Below are 10,256 nucleotides of genomic sequence, written 5' to 3'. Positions count from 1 at the left end.
GATGTTATATATATAAAATCATGAATATTAAATTAAATAATAAAGTAACTTTAAATTATTATTTTTTTTAATATTACCGTTAAATAGAATTGATTTTGTAAGTTATTGGACAATTCTTAAATTTTTTTTTAATGCATAAATGTGTATCAATATCATTCAGACACTTGTAAACCACCTATAACTCAAATGACATAATTTTTTTATATTTATCTAAAAATCGCAGATTTGAGTGTTATTCCTATTTAAAAAAGTGTTTTGACACCAAAAAAAGGGTAAAAAACCCAAATAAGCCAAGGAGAGCTCAAAATTACCCAAATCAGCCAAACCAAAAATCCATACCTGAATCAACCAGGACGAATTATTATATAATTCGAATCAATAAGATTCGAATTATACTCTCAAGTAATTCGAAGTTATATAATTCGAATTATCTCCATGCAACAAATGAACGTAATTCGAATTGATATGATTCGAATTATACAGATGCAAAATATCATGTAATTCGAAACAATACGTTTCGAATTAAACTTACCTATTTCGAATTTAGTTAATTTGAATTACTAGGAGAAGTTGACTTTAGAGAGGTTCGAATCTAGTTGATTCGAATTAGGGTTAAAACTGATTTGCATAGTAATTCGAATCAAGTTGATTCGAATTACAACTGTTTCGGCTATAAAAGGAGTTCGAACCAAGTTCATTCGAATCAGTTTCTCTTTCTCTAACCCCACCAAATCCCAGAGAAAAAGACCAACCTTTCGTACGAGTAAGACCAGAGCGGCTTTTTTTGTCGATGGGGGACGATCCGGGAAGGCTTTATCGTTTGGATGGAGTTGCTCATATCGCCGGTGTGATCAACGACGAGGTTAGTGGTTTATGAAAGCGTTTTATGATAACGGTATTTGTCAATGGTTTTTGATAATGGTTTATGTTACTGTTAGTGGTTTAGGATAGTGGTTTAGGATAGTGGTGTAGGCCAGTGGTTTTTTGTTAATGGTTTTTTATAGCGGTTTATTTTAGTGTTAGCGGTTTAAGCAAGCGGTTTAGGCCAGTGGTTTTTGTTAGTGGTATTTGAAATTGTTTTTTGTAAGCGGTTTGTGCTAATTGTTTTGGATAGTGGTTTTAGTGATGGTTAGCGGTTTAGGGGGGTGGTTTGAGTTGGTGGTGTATGGTAGTGGGTTTTGTTAATGGTTTTTTATGGGGGTTTATTTTAGTGTTAGCGGTTTAACTAAGCGGTTTAGCGGTTAACGGTAGTGGTTTATGATAAATGTGATCATGCATCTGTTTTTGTTAATGGTATTTGCACTAGGTTTGAGTGAGCGGTTTGTGTATAAAATGTTGGTCGTTTGTTTCATATATCTTTTACTCATCACGATTTATTTTCTGGTTCCTTATGAAACATATTGTATATGTTAGTGGGTTGTGCATCTGTTCTAATTATGCGGTTTATGTACTGGCCAGCCTCGTCGTTGCATATCCAGCGTTAGGCGGCAGCAGGGGATGCGTCTTGATGAGAGGTACGTTCCGTACTTGCAGATGGCTGGATTGTACCATCTTGCGAGACTGAATGACAGATGGTTCTGACTAGACGAGCCCCTAGTCAGCGCATTCGTCGAGAGGTGGCGGCTTGAGACGCACACCTTCCACATGCCGTTCGGAGAGTGCACCATCACGCTTCAGGACGTCGCATACCAACTGGGGTTGCCAGTGGACGGAGATTACGTTAGTGGTTGCCTGACAGACTTCCACCTTTACATTAAGGGTGGGAGACCTGCTTGGCAGTGGTTCCATGAGTTGCTCGGTGTTTTACCTCCCGAGAACCAGGTGCAAAAATTCGCAGTCAACTGCACCTGGTTTCAGGAGACATTTGCAGAGTGTCCAGACGGGGCTGATGAGGAGACAGTTAGGCGCTTTGCCCGGGCCTATATCATGATGTTATTGGGCACGCAGCTCTTTGCCGACAAGTCCGGCAATCGTATACACATCAGATGGCTACCTTATGTTGCTCGGCTTGAGGAGATGGGTCGCTACAGTTGGGGGTCGGCGGCACTTGCATGGTTGTACAGGTGCATGTGTCGAGTCGCCAACAGACATGTGGTGAAGTTAGCTGGCCCTTTACAGTTACTACAGTCTTGGATATTCTGGAGGTTTCCCACTCTTAGACCATCTGGGTATGATGAGATTAGCTGGCCCCTTGCCTCGAGGTACCGTTATTGTTTTGTACTATATATTCTTCTTGTATTTATTTTCGATTATGAAACCAATTTTAATGTTTCTCGTACGCAGATGGTCTGGTTACAATCCTGGGATTAGCAACAAGGGACCTCGGGTACAGATGGCTCGCCTGAAGATCGACTTGTTACAGCCTCGGCAGGTAAGTACGCAGAACATATGTGTATCTGAAGTCATTGTTTCAGTTTATATTGTCTAACGTTTTTATTTTTATTTTTCCAGTTCATATGGATGCCCTATAGCGCACTCGACGTCATCCAGGTTGTACATCCGGAGGTCTTGGAGCCTCGGCATACGATGTTATGGCGGTGCAGGACGTCCCTGATTTACTTTGCGGTTGTGGAGTGGCATCAGGTTGATAGAGTTTTACCTCAGTTTGGCGGCGTTCAGCCCATACCGTCTCCCGCCTTGAACATCGACTTCTTGATGTCGAAGGACGGGAGAGGAGGTGACCGTTGGTTCCCGGCACAGTACGCTGACTGGCATCTTCACTGGCAGGAGCGTGCGGAGCACATTCTACAGTTTGACATCGTCCCCGACCCCGGTCCGTCACATGATTTCTTGACATGGTGGTATCAGCACGGAAAGAGGTTTTTGTCGCCGGAGATGTTATTGGGGGATCCGAGAGGTATTCCTATTCTAGATGAGGCTACGCAGAGGGGTGCAGGTCGACTTCCAGATATGGACCGGGTCGAGGACGTTCCTGACAGACGTCGTATTGAGCGGAGAGCACGAGTTGGGACACGTCGTAGCCAGCGTGAGTGGAACGGGGTGGATCTTGCTATGGATGACGTCGACCCCCCAGTTAGGGGTGGGGGGAGAGTTCGTGGTCGTGGAGGCAGGAGGAGAGTGGGTGCTGCTAGAGAGGGTGCCCAGATGCCTAGGGGAGGTGATGTTGCGGGGGTTGATAGGGCCCATCAGGGCGGGCATGAGGGTGGGTCGCGTGGATCTGGTATGGGAGATCCCACGACTCACACTGATGCTGGGCTTGGTGGTGGAGGTCTTGGAGATTACTTCGTAGGTGTTCCCGGTGATGATCATACCCTTCAGGAGAGTACTCCATGGGTGAGTCCGGGCTCGATGTTTGGAGACTTGCTTGCTAGTGATGGCATTGTGGCCGAGTTTGGTGGACCGCATTTCCTTGATGATATCCAGACCATCATGCAGGAGGATGAGGCTGCAGCCGGACGGGTTCAGACGACAGGGACACAGGCACCCCTGGATGTAGATCTGAACGAGCCTGCCGCGGTAGCTCCTCCGCATCCTTTTGCCATGGGTGGGACCTCAGCATCGGCCCAGACTATTGGGTCACATTCAGTTGCCGGCCCGTCATCATCCAGACCCGTGCATGTTGCGCCTGTGACCCCGAGACAGCCAGTTCCGGATGACAGCGACGAGTCGATTGAGGATGAGGAGCCACTTATACGGAGGAGTTTCCGGACACGGGTGCCACGCCGTTGCGGCACTGGATCGCACCTATTTAGATGATTTATGGATAGTGGTGTATGTCATGTTGTTATATTTATATTGTGTACCTTATTGGTTGGTTATCATTGTTATGGTATGTACGTTGTAGTTATGTTATTTGATGTTATGGTATGTACTTTGTTGTTTTGTTATGTCATTTACTATGATGTCTTCTACTTTTCTGTTATGATATATAGTTTGATGTTATGTTATTCATTATGAGTCATCCCTCGCGGTAATGTTGTTTGTTTTAGATACTAATTTCAATCATTTAAAACATATTCAGCAGAAATATTTGGTACGAATAACAAGTTTCATTACTAATAGGAAACAACTTAGTACAAATGAGCACAATGGTTGCTAACTGAAGTAGAAGACAAGTGCTAATAGATTAACAAATCTCCTATTGATTTCCAGCAGCCCCGCTGGGGCCTGCGCCTTGTGGACAACTACGCCTGGTGTGACCTGGCTGCCTGCAGAGGCCACATCTCTTTGGCCGGTTCGGATCTGCTTCATCCATGTTGGTGCGGATTCTTGTGGATCTAGGACGACCCTCCCGCGCACGCCTCATATTCGGATCCGGTATAACGGTTGGCCCTGCATAAGGTGGCCAGAAACCCTCTGGAATGGGAGGTGTAAATCCCATCTGATAGACACCGAAAACGGAACTAAGGCGATAGACCTCGTGGACGTAGGGCTACTATGTAAGTCGTGAATAAGCACAGCATGCCAGTGCGTGCGGACAGGGAAAATGAAGTGCTTGGAAGTATCCACAATCACAAGTCTTAGACCCTAATGAGACCCTGTACGTACCAAGGGAGAATGAACCTGTCGGAGTCGTCTCAGCAACGGTGTATTCCGAGTTATCCCTGTCGTAAATAGTCACCGTGAAGCACCTGACTGTCTTCAGGTTGGCCTCGATACACTTTACTAGGTATTGACTGAATTGTTGTCCAGTACCCATCTGAGCCTCGGCCTCCCTTCCCTTACGGACAAATAGCTCAGCTAGCCTTCCGTATGTAGGCTGCATCGGTGGCTCATACACAGGAGCAGAGGACGAAGCAACAGCAGGTCTCGAGCTCGAGCTGGCAACCGCGGCTATAGTATTGGCATTCCGGTTTGAACCACCCGAGCTAGATACCACATCAACCAACTTAGCCAACAACTCCGGTGTCCTTACCTCGGGATACTGCCTACGACAAAGAAACATAACCTGCAAGTCCTCGTTACTGCCGATTGTGGAACAATCAAACTTCACGGTGTCATGGAGCACCGCTGTTGGAATGCGGTAGAAAAACTTCTTGACCCTTTTAACTCCTTCGAGACCAAGCTTATCCAGCACACAGCTAACAAGAGCATCGTAGGTGGTTGTTGGCGTCACGATAATACATAGTGGATCCTTATCAGTGAACTTCACGCCGGATCGAGTTTTTCTCTTAATCGACCCTCTATAATGTACCAACACTAGGAAACTCTCCTCACTAGCCATCTCCCCACTTTGTTCACAGCATCATGAGTTCACAGCATATATATATAGCTCTGGTTCGTGCTATATATATATAATTCGAAACAATTTGTTTCGAATTATGTTGTATCACAACCTAACCTAGTAATTCGAATTAACTAAACTCGAATTCCTTACTTATAATTCGAAACAATTTGTTTCGAATTATGTTGTATCACAACCTAACCTAGTAATTCGAATTAACTAAACTCGAATTCCTTACTTATAATTCGAAACAATTTGTTTCGAATTATGTTGTATCACAAGCTAACCTAGTAATTCGAATTAATTAAACTCGAATTCTTTATTTATATTTCGAAACAAATTGTTTCGAATTACCTTATTTTGTTACCTTCATAGTAATTCGAATCATATTGATTCGAATTACTTTAACTCGTTGCATGCACATAATTCGAATTATATCAATTCGAATTACTTGAGAGCATAATTCGAATCTTATTGATTCGAATTACATAATAACTCGTCCTGGTGGATACAGGTGAAGATTTTTGATTTGGCGGATTTAGGTAATTTGGAAGTCTCCTTGATTTATTTGGGTTTTTTACCCCCAAAAAAAATGTGTATCAGTTTGATCACTAATAATCTAACGAATTTTCCTTTTAAAAAATAAACAATTAATAATGACAAATTTGTTACATCCATTTAGAAAAATACAAGAATCTTATCCAATTGGATTCATTTATATGGTTAAACACTTTAACGGCAAGTATTTTCAGTGATAATTTTCTATATATTATTCATGTTAATTAATAATGTCAATAATATTGGATTACTTGAAGACGCAAACCTTTTCTAGTTCAAGCAACACTTTGGAGTGAGGACCGTGTTAACTAGCTTTATTTTATTTTATTTGTATCTCATTGTTTTTAGAATTAATATATGAAATACGGACACTTCGTTGACTTGTCGTATCCGCATGCCGGACATATTTTGGATACGACACTCGTCCGACATGCGTGTTTATTGTGTCCGACTGTGTCTTAATAAAAAAAAAAAAATTTCGGACACACCTGAACACACCTAAATACCATTACGTGTCAGCATGTTCTGTCTTATTCTTAACATATATTTTTAAAATAAATTTACATATAGTATATATTACTATTTATTAAAACAAAAAAAATATTTTAAATATTTGATATAATTAAAATAAAACATTAAAAATAATTAAAAATTTTAATCTATATTTTAATATCAATAAAATATCAAAATATCATTACGATTTATCTTAAAAATACTTTATATTTTATCTGTATGCGTGTCCCGTATAATGTAAGATTTTAAAATTCGCGTGTCGGCGTGTCCCGTGTCGTGTCATGTCCCGTGTCCGTGTCAGTATCTATGCATCATAGGAATTAATTATTAAATTATCAAATTGTCATTAATTTGAATTATATTTGTTAATTAATTTTAAAAATTGTGATAAATAGGTAAACAAATTCCTTTATTTTATATAAAATACAAAATAAGAGTGAAAAAAAAGAAAATTCTACAAAGACATATAAAAATTTAAGTTGCTTTCCTCACCAAGAAATAAAATAATAAATATGTTTTCTTGTTTATTTTCCTAACTTATTCTACTTAAGGGTGTTTTGTGAAGAATGTCTTAAATATATTTGTTCAAATGATGACAATTTGATAGCCATGGAATTTATTGGGTGCTTCTCGTCACATATATACGCACACACTTTTTCACAAAATTAATCTTAATTAGATATTTAATTTGAATATACCCAAAAGATAAAAAAAGAAAACTTAATGGATATTTGGGTATAATAATAAATATTTATCATATGTACTTATTAACAATAATAATTTTCCTCTTCATACACAGCACTTTTTATCCATCGAATTGAAGTTTCATTGAATTTGTCTTTGTTCGGTATATCGGATTATCGGACGGTTTAGATGTGAAGATGGATCCTGCCTTGGTCTGAGTTCTGATAACGGTTTGCACTATCTGCTATCTTTTCGAGCTCTCAATAGGTTGAAGGAGTGCCACCTGTAAGGATATTTCGATGCCCAAGTCAATGTGGAGTGCAAGTGGAGAAAGAAAAAAGTTATGATAACATATCTTGGAAGAGGGATAAAACCTTCTCCTTATATACCCTATCAATAAGACGGGCTCCGCAAGAGAAGGCCACTTTCCAGAAAACTTCACTTCCTCAGCTGTAAGTCAAAACGCGTGTTCAAATTCTGAGTCTGAACGAATTGTAAGCACCGACCCGACCGTGTAGGTCGGTCGGTTGCGGGTCGGACGGTGACCCTGTTCAACTGGACTAGGACGTAACAGTGTTTAGTGGGGCTTAGTTTTTAGTTTTGGCCTTATTTTTTAATTGAATTTTCAATGTCAATCCTTTCGATATTATATTTATTATGGATTAAGAAAACAAGCATTTTGTTTTCTTTTTTTTAAATATCATTTTCTTTATTATTGAATTTTCAATGTCAATACCTTTTCGTTGTTGTCTTGTTGATAAAGTGATGAAGAAGCAGCTATTATAAGTTTGTGTAACCGACTATTATTCCTCTTTACTTTTGTGATGATCAGTCTATATCACAATTAAAGGTCATTTCAGTAATTGTAACCTCTAGAACTTGAGCACTCTATATATTGCATTATCGAATCTATTAATTATAATTCCATTTCCTAAATCCTCAATTAACATTTATTTCTTTCACGTTAAAGCTAAAACATCTGTGTTAATTTTAGCTGAAAATTGAATAAGTATATGGGAATTAACTTTTAATTAATCAAATATTAGTTAATTATTTTTTAATTGTAAAGATTATTTTTTAACTCTCACTTTTTAGAGAATTTTAAATTTAGTATTAGACTTTAATATTAGAATTTAATTATAATTTATAATTTAGAATAAAAATAATTTAAGCAAATTAACTAACATCAATTAAAAATAGTTAACTCTCTCATCGTATTAATTAAGGTTATGCTAGGTAACTAATGACTTTCTTCAACAACATAAACAATGAATTTTAAAATTGGCTCAATTCAAGTAAAATACACTACACTCCAAATTACTCACCTAAATCTTAATATTAGAATAATCATTCGTACAATTAATAAATTGAACATTCAATATATTTATTGTAGGGGTGAGCACGGGTAGCGGATACCTAATTACCCGTCCGAATCCGAACCGAACTAATTAAGTTGGTTCTGAAACCAATGGGTAATTGGGTCCAACCCGAACCAAACCAATGGCTTTTGTTAGTGATTGGTTCGAGTATTGATTTTGGGGGTGCGGAACCCGACCCGAACCAACCCGCGAACCCGATCAGATATTAATTAAATAAAAAAATTAAAAAAAATATATGGCTTTTCCATTAGACAATGATTATTCATTATTAATATGTTTGGATTTTAATGAGTTTAGTTTTTAATGTATTTGGTATTGAACATGTTTGGATTATTTCTATTGATGTTACATGTTTATTGTACTTGTTGAATTTTTAAGATAAAAATTTGGCTTTTTTTTAATGAATTTCAAAGTTATCGAGTACCCAATTACCCGAACCGAACCAATCCGTTTTTAATCGGTTTGGTTTAATTCAAGTACATATACAAAAAAATACAAATCCGAACCAAACCGAACCAATTACATTTTAACGATTCGGTTCTAATTTTACTATAAACTCGAACCAAATCGACTTGTGCTCACCCTTAGTTTATTGTTCATATTATTTAATATTTTCTACATGTACTTTTTTCTATTAATTAAACTCACATTTCTTTCATTCAAGATGGAGTGAACAACAAACTTTATAAGAATGACTTACGGATGTGACCTTAATTGTGTTCTCTTTGAAGAAGAAGGAATAATTGAGGGAAGAGATGTTATTATCAACTTTACTTTACAGGCTCAAATGCACTATACACATATTGACATATATATATATATTTAATTTATATGCAAGATATAAATATAAATTGTTATTTGGCATGTGGTTTGTCCAAAAAGAGATTTGAGTCCAGCATTGTGTCCCCGCAAAGATCGATTTGAAAATGATTCAACGTAACCCATCACTACCATGGTAGTTTCATCTCATTTTCTTCCTTTACAACGTGTACGACTCACTCATCACTCATGTCTTCATCATCTTCCATTCTTCTACTCTCTTTTTCGCTTTTTTAGGTTCCTTATCATCACAAGAAATTAAATATTACTTAGCGTGTTGTTATTAATTAACATTGACTACTATACTATACGCATGTTTAATTTATTAACTCTCTTAGCTTATATAGTATGTATTCTTCTTCTTTTAATTAGTACACGTTGTTGAACTGTACATAATGTGACAACCGATATTTAAACAGATATATTATTATGCTTTGGTAAAACTCAACCCAAGTTGAAATCAAATTAGATCATCATTAATAAAACGGGTTTAAATTATTTTATAAGAATTACATATCTATAATATGTATTTGAACCAACAAATGATATCATTAGAGCCAAGAGCGTAAGTGTTCAACTACTCTTACATAATGCACAAATGTTGAATTTGAATATTTTTTGTTCAAATAAAATTAAGGTGTGTTTGGTGGATTTTTTATTTTAATATGGAAGAGTGAAGAGAGTTTTACGTTAATGTTACAAAAAATAGAGTTTTATAGTGTTCTGGAGACGCTGTTCTGAGCAAACACAATATGCAGAATACGTATTGTAATTTAATATTAAAATAATACAATACGCAGTCTGTGTATTGTCTTTATAAATTAAAAAAAAATTGATCTGGCAGTTCGCACTCTGCGAATTCTATAGTCTCCAGAATTTTGTAAAACACCATAACTTCCAATATTAAAGGATTACACCAATTTTTATTCAATATGCAAAAAATTAACCGTGTTTGGTTTGTATTTTTTTTTTAATATTTTTTATTTTTTAAATTTTGTAAAAAAAATTTTAAAAATAGTAAAAATAATAAAATTTGTTTTCTATTTTTACCTTTTATTTTCAATTTTTTTTATAAAATTCAAAAAAAAGAAAATATTAAAAATAAAAACAGAAAATAA

At 37.1% G+C, this 10,256-nt stretch overlaps 1 protein-coding gene across 1 annotated transcript; it reads left to right on the top strand.

Annotated features, from left to right (window-relative positions):
* On the top strand, positions 735 to 4,711 carry LOC107635896 (serine/threonine-protein phosphatase 7 long form homolog). The gene is made up of 5 exons (XM_016339445.2): positions 735 to 862; positions 1,459 to 2,201; positions 2,284 to 2,371; positions 2,452 to 3,637; positions 4,525 to 4,711. Exons 2-5 carry the CDS (start codon positions 1,645 to 1,647, stop codon positions 4,572 to 4,574), a joined length of 1,881 nt encoding a protein of 626 aa, XP_016194931.2. The 5' UTR covers positions 735 to 862; positions 1,459 to 1,644; the 3' UTR covers positions 4,575 to 4,711.

This window comes from Arachis ipaensis, chromosome B04, assembly GCF_000816755.2.
Source record: "Arachis ipaensis cultivar K30076 chromosome B04, Araip1.1, whole genome shotgun sequence".
Lineage (NCBI taxonomy): Eukaryota > Viridiplantae > Streptophyta > Magnoliopsida > Fabales > Fabaceae > Arachis > Arachis ipaensis.
Note: the sequence above shows the minus strand (reverse complement) of the source record. Positions and strands in the feature narration are given on the sequence as shown.